The sequence below is a fragment of the Typha angustifolia genome, chromosome 15 (genome assembly GCF_048772165.1).
Source record: "Typha angustifolia cultivar Huaian chromosome 15, ASM4877216v1, whole genome shotgun sequence".
NCBI classification, from domain to species: domain Eukaryota; kingdom Viridiplantae; phylum Streptophyta; class Magnoliopsida; order Poales; family Typhaceae; genus Typha; species Typha angustifolia.
Window position 1 is genome coordinate 18,752,948 of NC_133253.1, and position 19,322 is coordinate 18,772,269.

The 19,322-nt window shown below is 41.8% G+C and overlaps 4 protein-coding genes across 4 annotated transcripts; 1 reads left to right on the forward strand and 3 right to left on the reverse strand.

Moving 5' to 3' along the window:
• Positions 1-49: 49 nt before the first annotated feature.
• On the forward strand, positions 50-2,394 carry LOC140777930 (uncharacterized). Its single transcript, XM_073122358.1, has 4 exons — positions 50-295; positions 407-506; positions 1,925-2,077; positions 2,149-2,394. Exons 1-4 carry the CDS (start codon positions 160-162, stop codon positions 2,183-2,185), a joined length of 426 nt encoding a protein of 141 aa, XP_072978459.1. The 5' UTR covers positions 50-159; the 3' UTR covers positions 2,186-2,394.
• Positions 2,395-4,694: 2,300 nt separating this feature from the next.
• On the reverse strand, positions 4,695-6,207 carry LOC140778475 (aspartic proteinase nepenthesin-1-like). Its single transcript, XM_073123207.1, has one exon. It carries the CDS (start codon positions 6,147-6,149, stop codon positions 4,854-4,856), a length of 1,296 nt encoding a protein of 431 aa, XP_072979308.1. The 5' UTR covers positions 6,150-6,207; the 3' UTR covers positions 4,695-4,853.
• Positions 6,208-7,410: 1,203 nt separating this feature from the next.
• Positions 7,411-9,177, reverse strand: LOC140778987 (aspartic proteinase nepenthesin-1-like). Its single transcript, XM_073123920.1, has 2 exons — positions 7,804-9,177; positions 7,411-7,426 (listed from the first exon to the last, which is right to left on the reverse strand). The coding sequence occupies exon 1, from the start codon at positions 9,146-9,148 to the stop codon at positions 7,844-7,846; it is 1,305 nt and encodes a 434-aa protein (XP_072980021.1). The 5' UTR covers positions 9,149-9,177; the 3' UTR covers positions 7,411-7,426; positions 7,804-7,843.
• Positions 9,178-11,703: 2,526 nt separating this feature from the next.
• LOC140777029 (aspartic proteinase nepenthesin-1-like) lies at positions 11,704-13,168 on the reverse strand. Its single transcript, XM_073120932.1, has 2 exons — positions 13,163-13,168; positions 11,704-12,792 (listed from the first exon to the last, which is right to left on the reverse strand). The coding sequence occupies exons 1-2, from the start codon at positions 13,166-13,168 to the stop codon at positions 11,704-11,706; spliced, it is 1,095 nt and encodes a 364-aa protein (XP_072977033.1).
• Positions 13,169-19,322: the final 6,154 nt, after the last annotated feature.

Here is a 19,322-nt window from a genome sequence, read left to right on the forward strand (position 1 = left end):
GTCTGGGACAAAGAATAGGCTCACTCTTTTGTACATTATTTTAAGAAACAACTAGGAAATAGAGGATTCTTTGCCAACGAAGCTTTTTCTTCCCCATTCGTACGATCGACTCCGCCTCAAAGGCATAAAGAAAGGAGGAGGTGGCCGAGGTCGAATACCATGGATAACTTCTCGCTGATGTGGGAAATCGTTGGCCCAGGCGTCGCCGGCGCCGTATTCGGCGCCGGGTGGTGGTTCTGGGTCGACGCCGTCGTCTGCAGCGCCGTCATGGTCTCCTTCCTCCATTACCTCCCCGGTATAAGTTTAATCTAATCCCCCTTTCTAGATCTCCTTCTATAGTTGTTAATTTGTTGTCTCTTGGCACGGCAATCAATAGGCTTTTCCTCATTTTGGCCCCAATTCGCAGGAATCTTTGCCTCTCTTGCGGCTCTCATGTTCAATTGCGTTAATAGAGAAGATATCAGCTACGATTATTACTCCCCTTACGGCGGCGATTCAGAATGGAGGTTGAATTCTTGCGAGACAATTGGATTATTGTGAAATTTGTTAATTCGCTTGATTGATTAGTTTTGCTTTTTGCTTTTTTCGTTCCCTAACTAATGTTTTGGCTATATGTTAAAGAAATTTTGCTTGAATGGCCTTTCCATCAATTGTAATTGTAATGGCATATAGTATCGTTCATAATTGTGCACTGCATTTTCCTATAGCTATATTAAGAGGGCTCACTAGTGTTTAACTGGAGGAGGATCCCAAATTAATTCCATACACTAGTTTAGAGTATGTTCAACGCCTTTCTGCTTTCATGCATATCCAACCATCGTTCCGTTTTTCTATCTTCTTGGGTATCTTGTGCTCATGATTATCATCATATCTTGACTGTTTTGTAGAACAACTTTAGAGTGGAATCAGAGGTTTATCATGTTTAGTTTATTTAGAGCTGTTTTAGCTGATCCAGCAATATGAACTGAAGTACCATTTCAAACAGGACGTCTTTCACAATCCCTAATATTCTTCTCTTTCCACTGGATGGAAAGAGTAGTTCCTTGGTGTCTTAAACGATAAGAAAAATTACTATGAGTTTTTCCCCTCCAGATAACTCTGTCGTGCATGGTTAGGAATCTAAGAACTTTAGAACTAGAATAAGTGCTAGGTGGAAGCTTGGTTTTTGGTTGTCCATACTGAATGTTTGCCAGAAATCCATACCCCTAAGTAGTAGGTATTCATGAAAAACGTTCCTCAAGAACATTTTTATGTTGATGACTTGTCTATTTTCTTTATTATGCCTACTTAGTCAAACTTGGAACTGTAAGTCTTATGAAGTTCATCTGGATCTTACCTAAAAAAATCCTTCCCAGCTCTAATTGTTTCACATAATACGGGTACAAATGAGTAGGTAATACATTTAATTCATGAAAAGATGAAGAACTTGGGACTGATACTTAAAGTTTAGAAGGCAAACAATCAGTTTCAACATCCAAAAGTTGAGTTGATCGATTTGGTTGTAAGTAGTAACACGCACATCTGTTCTGTCAAATAAAAATTAGTTACTCCTGTTCAATGTGCTGATGGAAATAGAGTAGGGGAGTACTTTTGCATGTTATTGTATAACTAGTAGTTTTAGCTTATACCATATATTTGTAAGAAAATATTAGGTGATATTTGAGCATGTATGCTGGGTAATTTTGCTTGGTTATTTGATTTCTTTCTTCACTCTCCAAGTGGTTTCATCTTAATATTCCTGCTTAGATAGCATCCTTATATGCAATTTGCTCGGCACTTGATTTGAGTATTTGACTGTTCACCATCCATCTTAGATGCAATTTTGCTCGGCACTTGATTCGAGTATTTGACTGTTCACCATCCATCTATCTAAAGTTCGTGTACATTCTGTATCATATAATAACCCAGGTTCCTGAAATTGCAGGTTGAAGCTTTGGCTTTTCGTTGCATACGTTGTCTCTTTTGTCTCCTTAGCAGGGGCGGTAGGCCTTTTAATACAAGATTCACTAACAGATAAGGGCCCCTCTTCTTGGACTGGTGTTGCTGGTGTCCTGCAGTGCGTATTTGTGTTAATCAGGTAAATTGGTTGTGCTAGAATGCATTTTCATCATAATTATTTATTTTTACTTACTCTAATGGCACTTGCAGTGGGCTGATATACTGGACTTGTCATTCTGAAGATTGAGCTGGAATTTTTCTTCCAATGTAGCAGTTGAATTGTGAAGCTGAGTAGGTTGTAAAATTGTCAGGGTAGCAAATGAAAAGATATCCAGTGCGTGTGATTTGATTTTATGGTCTTCAATTGATTTCTGTAAATGAAAGAGATGATGGATTGATTATTTGAGGCTTCGAAGGTTCTGCTTTGAAATTCTCTGTTAGATGATGCTTCTTTCTTTTTCTTGTTGAGAAATAGCATATGTTTCCTCTTCGTAATGCTTTTATGGACACGGTCTAAGAAAGTGCAAATTGCAAATCTTCTATCATAAACAATTCTTGGTAGTATAAAATCTTGAGTTTCAGTTCACCTGTGAAATAAGATTAATTCTAGAAGGAGTATTCATCCGAAGAAGAGAGTCAATATCAGTATATATTAGTATAAAAAATAATTATTATTTTTGATATGATATAAAGTAAAAAATAAAGTAGTAAACGGTAGTGAATTTATATTGAAAATTAGTGATATTTTATATCAAATAATAAAACTACTATTAATTGGATATAAGATAGCAGTAATAATTATGTGTTATTTAATCTATCGATTGAATAATAATTTTAAATTATTATTAATTTAAATTTAAAAATGTACGGAATAAGAGAAGAGAGAATAATATTTAGTATATAAAAAAGAAGTTAACTTATCATTTACTAAACCAAAATAAGAAGATAATTTATCTTTTTGCAGCTAGTTGGGCTTCGCTGCTGTATTGATATGCAAATTAACGATCCTATGGTATGTGACCTATGAGTGTGTTTTCATGTTAGGTGGTACTAAGAATTTATAATACGGAAATGTGCTGATATATTCTATTCATTATCCGGAGCAAAATAGATTAAGCAACCGAGAGAAAAGAATATTATAAATATATTATCCGGAGTAAAATGTGCGATTTATTTATTAAACAGATTATGTAGATCATAAATATATTATCAGATGTCACATGTTATATAAATTTATATGTATTAGTTGAGTTATAAATATATTTTTCTCATATTATAAATAGATTATTCGGGTGAGGAATGATTTATTAGGTCATAATCGAATTATCGTATTATATATGAGTTATAATATTATAAATGAATTAGTTACTTGAGTTAAAAGTAAATTAAATAAATTGAGAATATAAATATAAATGTAATTTATTTAACAGTAAGTCGTGGGATCAACTCATTTATAACTTGAATCCACTTATACCTCGTCCACCCCTGACCTATATCTAAACATACAGGTCAGAAAATGGAACGATGCGTAACTTTAGTTCGGACCTCATTAGAGTCACAGATGCTTGATCACATCGAGCTGGATAATTATATATATTTTGATATAATTCAAACATCAAAAAAAATAAATAAATAGACACTAATATTTTGAAATAATCGTCGAAAGATGACATAATTTGCTGATACAATTTTGTTTAAAGAATATACGTAGTAATTATTTGACTATCTATTTGGATACTCTAAATTTACAATCTAGAGTATAAAAAAACTAGAGAAATTTGATAGTCATGTCAGTTGACTCCTCTAGATTTTTTTTTCCTAGAATGATTACTTTAGTTATTATGGTTGGCAGTAGGAATCAAATCTAAAGTAATTAATATATATAGATTTGGGCTTTTTAGGCCTTCTTTCCTCTAACACTAGCCCGTCCCACCTCATCCCCAACACCATCACTCAATTGCCACAGCTTTAGTACTTCTTAGTGCGATATCGAGTTCACAAGTTGGTTTAGAACTGCCGTCTCTTTTCTGGGCTTTTTAGAGTTGCAGCTAATTCCGAAAGCAACTCTGGTGAGGTTGTCAGTAGCAATAGAATTTGCCGACAGCGTAGAGCTTTGTCGGTGTGGCAACGGTCGTCAACAGTTCGCAGACTTGCCGTTGAGTATAATGTGGAGTTTGAAAAGATAGGGTAGAATGCCATAAAGGAAAGAAGAAGAAGAAAAAATTGATGATGGCCTTATGTGCACGAAGGAAAGAGGAATGATGGTGACGAGAGAATATTACAACGCGCAGGCTCACCGGGGAGAGAGAAGTGAGAAGAAGGATGGAATTTATTAATACAATAAACAGTACAACGACAATAACTTGAAAAGGGAATCTTAATATGTTCATATGTATGCTAACCTTTTTGAATACCATTATGAAAAGTCTAAGCTCCGTGTCAAATTTAATCAAAGCGTCAACATCGTTTGTTTAGATGGTATTATTGAAAGATGGGAACGTTCAACAACTTATATACTTCTTCAACACGCTCAACTAAGCTTCTTTGTGTTGGGAATTTACTAATATACAAAATTATAATGCAGCGTAGGTGTAGCAAATATGAATTAAGAAGTCAAAGGTCCACGGCCAATTCAATTAAGCAACGTTGCCCGACGTTTAACTACCGCAATATAATTAATTTGCAAGGTGAAAAGTGTATACATAGTTCGTAACATGTTACGCCATTCTTCAACGGATTAAGCTTCTCAGAAACTCTTCTCGACTAATTTTAATACAAGTGCTCATAGGCGGTCATTCCATTCTTATTCAAGAAATCCATATAGGAGATAAATTAGGAGGGGAAAAAAATTTAATTAATTCGTAAAACAAAAAGAATATATAAATTTAGAACAAATTAATGGATCACAACCCAAGTCAAAGCTGATCACATTGAGCAGGAGCGAAGGATAGATTGTTGTTCTCCAGATCATAGAGGATCCTCATATTCTGCTGCTGGAAGTTACCAAGTATGGAACCAGGCAAATCACTTGACCACTCCGACATCATCAAGCACATCAGACCACTGTCTTCGATCATATAATTCTCCCTCGGCAGCTCCAAATCCGCACCTTCGAAGTGGAACACAAGCTTCGGCACATCCACCTTCGCCGCCGCAGACGATGGCAGCGCGAAGCAAAGGTCAAGTTCGACGCCAACGGAGCTCCCGTTTGCCACCGGCAGCTTAATTTGAGACAAGAATGCCGTCTTCACTACCTTATAAGCATCACTGTTAAGCTGAGTGACACTCGTGCCCGAGTCTATGATAAACCCACCTGTTCCATTCTGCTTCAGAGCAAACGCCGACTTTGGTATCGGTAGAAGGGTATTGCCGACCGTTATACCGTTTAGAGAAAGGTAGTAGAAGCTTGGGATCAAAGGGTTCTTTATGAATGAGGTGGTTTGGATTTGAATGTTTGTACTGCTGTTTAGATCAGCAGGGGATCCGAAGAGCAACGTGCTGCTTATCGTCTCGTTAAACGAAGTGAAACAGTATGAGAACTGGGTGACTCCAAGTTGAGAGACGAGAGACAGGGGCCCACGTCCGAACCCCACGAGGCCCGATGCGTTGCTGAAATCGCCTTGTTGGAAAACCCCACATCCAAATCCAAGGTTTGGGACTGCAACCTTGTTCTGAGATCCAAGAGTGAAAGTTTCGCTGGATAAAACACCACTAGTCGATGATTTATCCCCATAAAGATAATAATAGACGCACTCTTGTTGTTGGCAATCGGAATTAGTGAGGGATTTGCATAGACTGGAGCCGCAGGAGAGCGTGGAAAAAGATGAGGAGTTAGACGGATCAAATAGAGGAGTTGGCTGGGAGAAGCACTGGTTGCAAGGCTTGCATTGCGTCCAGATGAGATCGCTGCCGGTGTCAAGGATGGCAGAGAAGGGGAGAGGCGGCGTGCCGATGGTTAGGTCGATGAGATACTCGCCTTCGCCTCTAAAGACCGGCACGTCTGCAGCAGAGATCGGATCGCTGGCCGTGCTAAGTAGCCGCGTGGCCCTGGCCTTGCTCCTGAGAGCCATGCGTTGGACGAGCTCGAATTTGGTGAAATTGCCGGCGGCGTCGACGTGGGTCAGATCCATTCGGATGTCTAGCGAGGCGGAGATGGTCGGGAGAAGAAGTGCGATCAGGAGTAGCATTTGGGTCAGTTTCACGTTCTGCATGTTGAAGTTATAGGAGAGATGTGGATTATTGATGAGGAATGAGGATATAGCATCTGCACACAGGCGTATGCATATATATATATAGGTTTTTGAGAATGAATTGTTTCTCTTTTTTCTAAAAAGAAAAGAAAAGAAAAAAAAATGAATTGGTCTTACTTCTGTTTGAATAGGAAGTGATAATATATGACTCGCTTGGTCTGCTGTATTAGGTAGACATTTTTCTCTTCTTTTACACGTTAACGTGGAAAATATAAACGCGTATTTTGTTGCTAAACGTCATTATTCAACTCTTTCTTGGAAGTTAGGGGTAGATTAAAGAACGGGGTAATGCTTCCGACAATTAAAATATAGCCTGGAAATTGTGTGATTTGGTTAGGACCGAGTTTTCTCTATGTTAGGGATATATAGCGATAATGGTGCAATACGCAAGAATTTAAGACATCTTTATTACATTTAATTAAGTACGCTTGGCTCAATATTATAGGAAGAATCCTCATATATGTATTATGACTGAGTACATGCTAAGCTTCAGTATTCCAAGCATTATCAGGAAACTAAATTATGGTTTTCTCTTCTTGAGGAAGGGTTTGAACCAGTGAATTGACTGTGCACTGCTCCTTTTTTTTTTCATTTTTGTGAAGACTTAGACCAATTGGACTCTTTCCTTAGACTAGATACTCAAATGGGCTCCACCTTCCCTGTTACACCTTTCCCATGTTGTGCATTTCCTAGCACGCACGAAGGAATCGAGTCTAGATTTACCACTGCCTTGACATATTGTTGGTTCGAAAGAAAGGAAAAGGAAGTAATTCTGCCACTTAATTTGAAGCGAGAATTGGCTGTGATTTGTATTTGAGCTTAGCTAAAGCGGCCGCCAAATGCTAAATAAATCTAATTAATTAATTAACATCTTCACATTCGATGGAGTTTCATGATTTCTTTTTAACAGAACTACATCTTTCAATTTAATTTGTTGAGTAGCTATATAGTCCAGAAGAAGCCAACGCCCGGCAGGAACGACCGGTTCTTATTTATATTTCCGCCCCCAAGTTTGATCGAAGTTGGAATTAGAATATCTACCAGGAAAAGAATGCATATAAAATTAGTTAAGATAAAGTAAGATAGTACTATCATGATATCGATATCTCACTGGCTAATCTTCCCGTGCGCCAAGAATCCTATCCGGGTCGTCTACGTGAGAATGTGATCATGCCATCCATTGACTCTCGTGGGTGGCTTCAACCATGATGGCGCGCTCGCATAGCTCCTAAGAGTGCCTATGTAGGATATTGTAATTTTAGTCTCCTCTTTCCTACGGAGGATCATGATATGAACACGAGGCAAAATAATAATAATCCATTTTTATAGTCATATGTTATGTTTGGTTTGTTTAGTGGACATTTGTCCTCAATCAAACCTTTCACAATTAAACGATAGATTTCCAAAAGTTATACTTCTCCCCTAACGTCCCTCACAAATTTCAGAATCCTTCAAAACTTTCCTCCATGGAAACTAATCTATTATACGTACTCTTGGATTGTGCAAAAGATTTGTGATAAAAGGTTTCGCAAGTGAAATATCGCTGAGAAATATTATTTACTTACTCACGACGCAGGCTTTATAGATACATATATAGATCAAGCTACGTACGTACATCATTAATCAATTCCATCTTTCAATTAAGCTGATGAAAGTCACAGCTGATCACATTGAGTTGGGGCGAACGATAGCTTATTGTTCTTCACGTCATACACTATTCGAAAATTGTGCTGCTGAAAGTTGCCTATAATGGACAACCCTTGTATAGGAGTCATCAGTAAGCACATCAAACCAATATCGTCTTCGTTCTCAAGAATATAGTTCTGGCGTGGCAAATCCATGTCAGCTCCTTCGAAGTGGAACACAAGCTTGGGAACTTCCACATGCATTGATGGCTTCGAGAAGCAAAGATCGAAATTAGTGTCGTTAGTGACGACCGGTAGCTTCATGTAAGAGATGAAGGCCTTCTTCACTTGTTTATAAGCAACATCCACTAGTTGAGTGAAGGCCGTGCCCGAGTCTATGATCACACCACCATTGAGATTCTTATCCACAACAAATGCCGATTTTGGTATATTTAGCCTCTTCTTCCCGACTGTTATTCCTTCCAGAGGAACGAAGTAAACAGTTGGAACTCTAGGGTTCTGTAAGATGGCAGTGGTTTGAACTGGCCCAAGGGTGTGGCTATATTGGTCGGCTAGTGACCCGAGTAGTAGAGAGCTCTTCTTAGATCCATTGTAGTAAGTTAGGCAATAGGCAAACTTTGTTATTCCAAGTTGCGATATGAGAGACAGCGGGCCGCGGCCGACGCCGACAAGGCCGGAACCATTGTTGAGGGACCCCGCGTTTAACGTTCCGCAACCGAAGCCGAGGTGCGGAATTCTAACCTTCTTGGTAGACCCGAAGGTGAAGGTCTCACTCCCGAAAAGACCTTGGGATGATGTGCCATCCCCGTAGTTATACTGATAGATGCACTGCTTCTTGCTGCTGCAGCGATATGAATTGTTACCAAAAGCCTGGCATAATTCATTGGAACATGGTAGAGTTGAAAAGGTGGATGACTTGGAGGGATTGAATAGAGGGGCTGGTTGTTCAATGCATCTAAGGCAGGGGGAGCATTGGGTCCAGATTAGGTCACTGCCGGTATCTAGAATGGCCGAGTAGGGCCGGGGCGGCGTACCAATAGCAAGGTCTATGACGTACTCGAGATCGCCGGACGGGTAGACGAACACATCGGCTCTTGCGATCGAGTCGGAGTTCGTGGTGGATAGGAATATTGATAGCCATGCCGCCCTCGCTTTGCTGCGGAGAGCTGCACGTTGGACGAGCTCTAGCTTGGTGAATTGGCTGCCAAAGTCGACATGGGTTAGAGCCAGTTTCATATCCAAGAAGGTGGCGATGGCTGGGGAAATGAGGTGGATTAGAAGTAAGATGAGGATTGGTTGGATCATGGTGGTCATTAATCGATCTTGATTAAGAGAAATGAGATGGTTTTCTTACAAGCATGCATATGGGTAATGGGTGCATATATATATATAAGGCGTGAATGAGATAGTGGTCCTAGCACTCATATTGAACGGTGGTGTGCTCAATCCTGCAGCACTGAATACATTGTAATATACCTCCATGACTAGGATAATCAAGTTTAAATGACCGATTGGCATGCCAACTCTCTACTGCAGTTAGAATATAATATAAATAACTGTTTTTTTAACCGTTTAAGTTTTCAAAGTAATTAACAATCAAAGCAAAATATAGATATAAATATATATATATATATATATATATATATATATATATATATATATTTAAAATAAAAAATTAAAGTAGTTAGTAAATTAATTTCCACTGTCTCCATCTTATCTCTTTCTAGCTTTTGTTGCTTCCTCCGTAGGGACCGATACATTAGTGCTACTTCGTGCTGCATTATTGCAGGTTGGTGTGAAGTGAGCATCGTCCCAGAAGAGACGCACTCGTGGATTAAACTGGGCTGATCGGTATTTGTTGCATTATCTCAAACGGGGCCTATCAATAATACTTACTTCTATCCAACTTTCAGGCATATCACATAACTACCAGGTGAGTGAACTAAAATGGAGTACTGCGTAAAACGAGTATAAATCTGACATAGAACTGGCCTTTATCGCATTATTTTCCAGGGGAAAATATTTATGTGTAGTCGAATCCTTTCTCTTCTTCTTTTTTTTTTTTTCCTTTTATCTTTTCTTAAGCAAAAGGCTCATGAACTCTGTTTCATTATGAAATCTGAAACAACCGAATAACGGTTTATGAGGTTATCAATCTTTCTTGGGCAGCCTGCTACAATGACTTCCGAACCACCTTATACAACCAAAACAGCAACATGCCATCAGCCTGGAATCACATCCTACACCATTATTATCACTATTACTATCAAACTGCAGAACAATTAAACTAGACTACACTAAGCTATTATACACCAATTGCAACCAAAGTTCATCTAGATTAGTGTTCATGAATTTGTTTTAAAACAACTGATTAAGGCAATCTTTAGCTCTTTAATCCCATATCAAAAAATTGATAGGGTATATATATGTGTGTTATTCTTCCATCTAAGTGCATCAAAATTCTTTGGTAGATTAGCACAATAGAATTATTTGGTAATGGATTGAATTGGTTGAGCTGATTCGTGCTCGATATTTAAACGAGTGGAGCGAAGCTTGAACTAAAATTTTATTAATTTCGAGCCTACTCAGCCCGCTTCTCGTTTACACCCCTAACCTAGATTGCATACGTGATACGAGCATCTATAACTTCCACCAGCAGAAGCACTAAACATCAGCAGGTGATCACTTTCAAAATGCTGATACTTTTCCACCAAACTCTAGTCACCTATAATTCAAAAGAAATATCAAACCTGCACCAACCCTTCAGCTCAGCTGCTGCCGCCTTCTTGTAATCCGTCCCACTGCAAACGAGCCCAGTAGATAACCATGAAGTTAATAATGTATAATATATAGTTCTCACAGAAGAAACAACTATGTTTCGCTTTACTCAAACAGACCACACAAATGCAACTAGTTAAAATTTTCCACACAAACGGTTCCTTTCAGTTAGTTGATCATCGATCTCATATTTGAAAGTATAAATTCTATTACAAAGAAATAGAGAGGCTGCATGCGGACGAGCGTAATGCTCCCCTCATCACTCCACTACCATGTCAGTAAGTGGTGGAGCGGCTCCACCAGCAACAGGGGATTAATTGAATTTCTGCAATCAGGGTAGGTACTTGGCACGATGTGATTGGATGCCATATGCCTAAATCAATTAAAGGTTACTACGATTTTACTTTCACTTTATACGTGATTTGGCAAGAAAAAGGAAAAAAAGAAAGAAAAAGGATTGGGGCGGAATTAGAATATTTAGCCTGGTCTTATCTATTCTTATCAGTGATACTTCTTCTACCGGGAAAATAATGCATGAGAATTAAGATTAAGTACGTAAGACATTAATTATTATCGATGAAGTTGACATCTCACTGGCTAATCATCCCGTGTCCAAGAATCCTGTTCGGGTGGTCTCCTTGTGATCATGTTATCCGTTCGTTGACCGTGATTGGCTTCAAGCATAGTGGCTTTAATGCTTTATTTGGTTAATTTGTTCAGTGGCAATCCAGATCAAACCTTTATGGCTTTATGATTAAGCGATCGATTTCCAAAGGTTATCGGACATCATCTTATCTAATCTTCAAACAATCTACTTCATTTTAATATATATAGCCAAAAGCTAGCTAGCTCCCGTTACATCCCTCTCCTACAAACATGGAGGAATAATTCAATCTTTCCTCTAGAGAAACTAATCTACATCTTTTCGATAGTGCATAAATTTTGGGGTAAAAGATTTCACAAGCAAAATAACCTTGATAATATTTATATATTTCCTTATTTAGTTAAGGCACAGGCTTAACAATATCCATGGGCATATATCTAGAGATACATATATAGATCAAGCTACGTACATTATTCCATCATCCGAGTCACAGCTGATCACATTGAACCGGTGCGAACGAAAATTTGTTGTTCTCCACGTCATACACTATTTGGAAATTGTGCTGCTGTATGTTGCCTATAATGTTCAAACCTGTGGAAGGTGACATTGCTAAGCACATCATATGATCGTCCTCAAAAATATAGTTCTGGCGTGGCAAATCCATGTCAGCTCCTTCGAAGTGGAACACAAAGTTGGGAACTTCTACGTGCGCCGGCGATGACTTCGAGAAGCAAAGATCAATATCACTGAAGTTAGTGAGGACTGGTAGCTTCATGTAAGAGATGAAGGCCTTCTTCACTTTCTTGTAAGCAACATCCACTAGTTGAGTGAGGGATGTGCCCGAGTCTACGATCACCCCACCATTGAGATTCTTATCCACAACAAATGCGGATTTTGGTATGTTTAGCCTCTTCTTCCCTACTGTTATTCCAGTTAGAGGAACGTAGTAATATTCTGAAGGGTACCGTACGAGGGTAGTTGTTTGAACTGGCCCAAGGGTGTGGCTATATATGTCGGCTAGTGATCCGAGTAGAAGAGAGCTCCTCTTGGTTCCAGTGAAGTAAGTTAGGCAATAGGCAAACTTTGTAATTCCAAGTTGCGATATGAGAGACAGCGGGTTAAGGTCGAAGCCGACGATGCCAGAACCATTGTTGAGGGACCCCGCGTTTATCGTTCCGCAGCCGAAGCCGACGTGCGGAATTCTAACCTTGTTTGTAGACCCAAAGGTGAAGGTCTCGCTCCCAAATACACCTCGCGAAGATGTGGCATCGCCGTAAGTGTAGTGATAGATGCACTGATTTTTTGTGCCGCAGTAATAAGAAGTATTACCAAGATCCTGGCATAGTTCATTGGAACAGGGCAGCGCTGAAAAAGTTGACGACTTGGAAGGGTCAAATAGAGGGGCTGGTTGTGTAAGGCATCTTCGGCAGGGGGCGCATTGGGTCCGATTAGGCCACTGCCGGTGTCTAAAATTGCTGAGAAAGGCCGGGGCGGCGTGCCGATGGCGAGATCCATTACGTACTCGCCGCCGGAGAACTGGGCAGCTTCGGACGGGTAGACGTACACATCGGCTTTTCTGGTTGAGTCGGAGTTAGTGGTAGATAGGGATGATAACCATGCTGCCCTCGCTTTGCTTCGGCGAGCTGCACGTTGGATGAGCTCTAGCTTAGTGTATTGGCCACCAAAGTCGATATGGGTTAGATCCAGTTTAATATCCAGGGAGGTGGAGATGACTGGGGAAACGAGATGGATTAGAAGCAAGATAAGGATTGGTTGGATCATGGTAGTTATAAATCGATCTTAATTAAGAGAATTGAGATGGTTTTCTTACAAGCATCCGCATGTACATGGGTGTATATATAAGGGGTGGAGGTCCTAGCAGTCTTATGTGAGAGTTGCTGCATTTTTAACAGGCATAGCTATCATGCACTGCTGAATGCAAATACCTGCATGACTAGGATAATCGTGCATGTTAATTCAATGCCCAATGCGCTATCTTTACTACCATCTCCATCTCTTTGTTCCTTTTGTTACTTCCGCTTTATTGATTTAGTGCTAGTCCCTGCTGCATTATTGCAGGTTGGTGTGATGTGAGCATCATCCAGGGGGGAAGGAGTTTGAATGGAACACCATGCCAGGTGCATATTTGTTACCTTATCTCAGTTAGGTTGATCCGTGTTTGTTGCATATATACCTCAAACGGGCCTATGAAAAGAATACTTCTATCCTATTTGTAAGGCATATCAGATAACCCCAGATGAGTGAATTAAATGGAGAACTGTCAGATTTTCAAGTGCACCTAAAAAGGAGTCACATCAGACATGGAACTGACCGCAGAATCTATGTCAGTTCTTTTCAGTTGATCAATCTCACGTCGGAATGTGGAAATTCTGTTATAAATAGAGGTTAAGTGTAGCGAGTGTAATGCTCCGCTCATCAATCCACTTCCTTACTAAAATTATAATGCCACAATAATAATAATAAATTTGAATAATCAGTATTAGCGGCAAGCTTGTAAATACCACTGAAATATATAAAAGCTAAAGAACAGTTATACTGGCATTTGGGCACTCGCCACTAAATATTTATCAGTATTTTGAGTAATGCTACTTGTTATTAGTCGGCATTTGAAAAATACCACTAATTTTTACCGGCAACTGTGCAAATGTCAACATGAACATTCATTTGATAAATATTATTAAATACTTATTATAAATTGTGAAAATGCCACTAAATGTCACCCACATTTTGTGAGAATATCAGTATAACGTCAAGTACAACGGAAGGAATCTATTTAAACAAATACAAGATGCATATTACAAGAACCCAATCCTCAATTTTCAATAGCTAGCAAATTCAAGATGCATAGCATGGCACCATTTAGGAGATTTGGATGTAGCTGAGCAGGATGTGGGCTCTGGAATATTGGATGCATCTTCAGTGAGTAGTGCGTTGGTAGAAGACAGTGCACAGTACCATCATAGAACTCTTTCTGTTTAACTATCCCAATTTTGTCGAGTAATCATAGAATGTAGTCGAGCAAAAAGCAGCAGGATGATAGAGTTAGAACACATCAGATCACTAGAAGGTGTATAGATTATTTGTGAAGAAAAATCTGAAAGCTCTCGTGGAATGGATCATATAGGTGAAGGTGAAAAGAGAATAGTTAATGAAGTTGGATTAGGCGGCATGTCCTTCTTTGTTTACTTGATCCTGCTGCAGCTACCTCATGTATATGATGGATTCAAATCAAAACCTTCTTTCCTTCAATATTTGAGGAGGAGGCCGAGATAAATCTACTAAAGGAGCCGAATACTTAATATCCAGGATTGTAAGTGAAACACCCAAACCTCCAAATACACGTGTAAACCGTGTGGGTAAATCCTCCCACGCGGTATATCACATGACCTGTCAGTACAAGGATTTCACAAGGCACACAACCACACAATTTCACCATAATTAACTCAACTAAAGGAGTCCGGATACAAGTTCCACAGGCCACAACAAGCCTTCCAAATATACATCCAAAATATTACTCTAAAGTCCCAAAAAGATACAACGTCAACATCATACCCTCGCAGGGGCTTAATACAACTACGTACGTACTAAAAAGAAAGAAAGCGGCTACTCCTCGCTACCCGCACCTGCGTCCCCTAGCTCTGAAATAATATGCCACGAGGGGTGAGCTTACAGCCCAGCGAGTAGGATTCATACAATCTAAAATAATGACAGCACAGGTGTATATCCAATGTATGCCCAAATTGCTAACGATAACGACATGCTTATTTAAAATGACTTACCACAATTTACAAGTCAATGCAGTTGATAGAGATTACCAATCACTATCTTGGAACATGCTAGTTTACCAAACATATTATGATCAGTTCACACAGATATAAAGTTTGAGACAATCTCTTATTCGTACACATCTCAATCATAGGTTTACATGTTATGCATAGCAATAAAATAGCAGTTTAGTCATCTCATGTCTACCAAAACAATAATCATATTTATCATCGCTCACCGAGCTATTCACCACACAGGGTAAATACTCCTACAAAACAATCATCCATCATCACATACATCGAGGGGGGATATATACACATCTAGCGGTAATGTCACCTACACGTGTATGGCGACACTACATGTGACCGGTTGTCTGTGGCCATCAGACTCAGGACCCCGGTCGTAAGCCCATATCTCACTCTCTCTAAATCATCACCGCCCTCGGCGGGAGAATCAGGAGCCCACGGCTCATCAACAGACGCCCTAACCCTGCGTCGTCGGGTACCGCTAGAGTTATATCCCCGCCTCACAATCATATTCTTCTATCATTATAATCTAGTCCTAACTATGCAGTATAACTACCTGAATGCCACACAGGCTTCCCGACCTCAGGTGTAGGCCGCTAATAGTATAGACATATATGATACACTCTGCCCTTAACCCTGGGCTGAGTGAGTAGGGGTACTGCCTAGTCAGAATTCGACTACTAATGATAGGTGGAAGTGGTGCAGTGTTTATGCGTGTATAAAGCATGTTATAGTCATCATGATCATTACAGTCCATATCCACAGCAATCATACATCTATGCAACGGTATACCATACAGGACACATGTAAAGCATTATCATACACATTATCTTTCTCATGATACTATACTGAACAGATTATAAATAACTACATATGCAAAAGATATAACAGGGAGTACCAACTGCATGCATTAATACTGACATTTCCTACTGTATCATGCTATTCTAGATTTGTATAACTCTACTCGCCTGGGAGGTCTCCACGGTAAGGTAAAACTCGTCAGCTAGTCCGGGATCCCAAAATCTTCCTCACGCGGTGTCAATCCTATTAATTCACGCAAGTAAAGTCATTAGCGAACTACTAAAATTAACTATCTTATTAGCAATCAAGGGTATCCTAGGAATCTTATATTATCCCAAAATTAAGGATCAGGCTAATCAAATTAGGTGCAAATGGTAAACAGGGTTATAGGGTCCAAATGGACCCAAATGGGCTAGGCTAGAGGCAATAGGTAGGCTCAAACCTAACCTAATAGGCAAAGGGCCAAGGTGGGCTGCAATTGGGCTGCAGCCCACAAGTTTGGCCGAAGTGGGCTGGATCCAACCACAGCCCACCACAGGCTTGGTTGGTGGGCTGCGGTCTGCAGCCCACCCAACCCAAGCCTAGTGGGCTGGGGTCTGGACCGCAGCCCACCAAGGGGGCTCGGTGGGCTGCGTCTGACCGCAGCCCACCCAAGGGCTCGGTGGGCTGCGTCTGACCGCAGCCCACCAAGGGGAGGGGAAGGGCACGGGGGGTTTAACAAACCCCCCTCCCACCCACCTACCCTCCCTCGATATTCCCCAACCGAGGGAGGAGACGAAGGGGAGGTGGAGAGGCTGATGGGCTGCGGCGGCGCGGCACGAGGCCGGCGGCGCAGCGCGGAGACAGCGGCGGCACGGCACGAGGCCGGCGGCGCAGCGCGGGGACAGCGGCGACGCAGCGCAGAGGCGGCGGCGCAGCGCAGAGACAGCGGCGGCACGGCACGGCACGAGGCGGCGGCGCCGCGCAGAGACGGCGGCGGCAACGGTCCGGCACAGCACGAGGCCGAGGAGGGGAAGGAGAAAGGGAAGAAAAGAAGGGGGTTTACCGGAGGGGGGAGTCGGCGAGTCGGCGGCTGTCGACGGCTGTCGGCGACCACGAGGGAGGGAGAGAGAAGAAGAAGAGTGGCTGCGGTGAGGGGAGGAAGGGATAAGGGAGATGGGGGGAAGGGTGGCGTGCACGGCAAGGAAGGGAAGAGAAGAAGAAAAGGAAAGAGGGAGGGTGGCAGGCCGACGCACGTGCTCGGCACGTGCGTCGGTCAGGATTTTTTTTTTTTTTTTTTTTTTTTTTTTTTTTTTTTTTTTTTTTTTTTTTTTTAATTTGGGGTGTTACAACTATCCCCAACAACAGGGAATTTCGCCCTCGAAATTACGCACCTGAGTCGATAAATAAATGAGGGTAGGTAGACTGAATCTCTTCCTCAGGCTCCCATGTAGCTTCCTCTACTCCATGATGCCGCCAAAGGACCTTGACCAGTGGTACGACTCTTCTTCGGAGCGTCTTCACGCATCTATCAATGATCCGTACTGGTTGCTCCTCATAGGACAAGTCCCGATTTAGCTGGATAGGTTCTTCCCTCAAAACATGTGACGGGTCATGTAGGTACTTCCTCAACACTGACACATGAAATACATTATGAATCTGTGATAGCTCTGATGGCAAATCCACCCGGTAAGCAACCGGTCCGATCCGTGCCAAGATCTCATAAGGGCCTATATAACGAGGGCTCAGCTTGCCCTTCTTCCCAAACCGAAATACCCCTTTCCATGGCGAGACCTTGAGGAAAACTTTGTCCCCGACTAGGAACTCTAGGTCTCGACGCCGACGGTCAGCATAACTCTTCTGTCGACTCTGGGCAACCTGTAAGTGTTCCCGTACCTTCCGCACTTTGTCCACAGTCTCCTGTATCAGCTCTGAGCTCTCTATCTTCCGTTCCCCCACTTCATCCCAACTGACAGGTGTCCGACATTTCCGTCCATATAACGCTTCATAGGGGGGCATCCCAATGCTGGAGTGATGACTATTATTATAGGCGAACTCAATTAGGGGAAGGTGTCGGTCCCAACTGAGTCCGAAGTCTGCAACTGAGGCACGTAGCATGTCCTCCAAGGTCTGAATCGTCCGCTCTGACTGACCGTCAGTCTGAGGATGATAGGCAGTGCTAAATTGCAATTTGGTACCCAGTGACTTAGCAAAATGATGCCACAGCCTAGAGGTGAACCTGGGGTCACGGTCAGAAGTAATGGAGACTGGTGCCCCATGGCGAGCAAAGATCTCATCCCGGAATAAAGTGGCTCGATGATCCATAGAATCAGTGGTACTGACTGGGAGGAAGTGAGCTGACTTCGTCAATCGATCCACAATCACCCATATAGAGTCCTTTTTCTTCAAGGTCTTCGGCAGACCCACCACAAAGTCCATGGTGATATGCTCCCATTTCCACTCAGGAATAGGTAATGGCCTGAGTGTCCCAGCCGGCCTCTGATGTTCAATTTTGACCTGCTGACAAATCAAGCATCGAGCTACAAACTCTGCAATACTCTTCTTCAATCCTGGCCACCAAAAGTATCTACGAACATCATGGTACATCTTCGTCTCCCCAGGGTGCACACTGTAAGATGTCTGGTGGGCTTCCTCTAAAATCTCCCGACGGAGTCCGCCCACGTCAGGTACACAGAATCTATCTCCAAACTTCAGGGTTCCCAATCCATCAAGGCAAAAACCCTTTTTACCTGAGTCTCGAACCTGCTGGAGGACTTGCAGTAAATAGGGGTCTTCTGCCTGTGCAACTCTGATCCTCTCCGCTAGAGTCGGCCTCACGGTTAACTGGGCCAGCAGTCCAGTACCCACATCTTTGGCTATGATGTGCACGTCCATCTTCTGCAGTTCTCGAAGGATGTCCTGCTGCTGCGTAATCAAACTAGCCAAGTTCCCCATCGACTTTCTGCTCAAGGCATCTGCCACTACATTTGCCTTCCCAGGGTGGTAGTTAATAGTGCAGTCATAATCATTCACCAGCTCAAGCCACCTGCGCTGTCTCATGTTCAGCTCCCTCTGGGTGAATAGGTACTTCAAACTCTTGTGGTCAGTGAAGATCTCGCACTTCTCCCCGTAAAGATAATGCCTCCAAATCTTCAGGGCGAACACTACCGCTGCTAGCTCCAAGTCGTGGGTAGGGTAGTTCCGCTCATGGTTCTTGAGCTGCCTGGATGCATAAGCGACAACTCCGCCCTCCTGCATGAGCACACAACCCAAGCCTGAGTATGAAGCATCACAGTAGACCTGGTAGCCTCCTCCACTGCGAGGAACTACAAGGACGGGTGCAGATGTAAGTCTCTTCTTCAGCTCTTGGAAGCTCTCCTCACAATCAGCCGTCCATTCAAAACACTGGTCCTTCCGGGTTAGCTTAGTGAGGGGACTGGCAATTTTCGAAAATCCTCCCACAAAGCGCCGATAATACCCGGCCAAACCCAAGAAACTACGGACCTCCGAGACG

What these genes read in the sequence shown, in the direction of transcription:
- LOC140777930 (XM_073122358.1), top strand. Translation starts at nt 160, where the DNA reads ATGGATAACTTCTCGCTGATGTGGGAAATCGTTGGCCCAGGCGTCGCC. An exon ending in GGCGGCGATTCAGAATGGAG is followed by an intron (nt 507 to 1,924) that starts GTTGAATTCTTG and finishes CTGAAATTGCAG; the next exon opens with GTTGAAGCTTTGGCTTTTCG. An exon ending in TGCGTATTTGTGTTAATCAG is followed by an intron (nt 2,078 to 2,148) that starts GTAAATTGGTTG and finishes TGGCACTTGCAG; the next exon opens with TGGGCTGATATACTGGACTT.
- LOC140778475 (XM_073123207.1), bottom strand. Translation starts at nt 6,149, where the DNA reads ATGCAGAACGTGAAACTGACCCAAATGCTACTCCTGATCGCACTTCTT.
- LOC140778987 (XM_073123920.1), bottom strand. Translation starts at nt 9,148, where the DNA reads ATGACCACCATGATCCAACCAATCCTCATCTTACTTCTAATCCACCTC.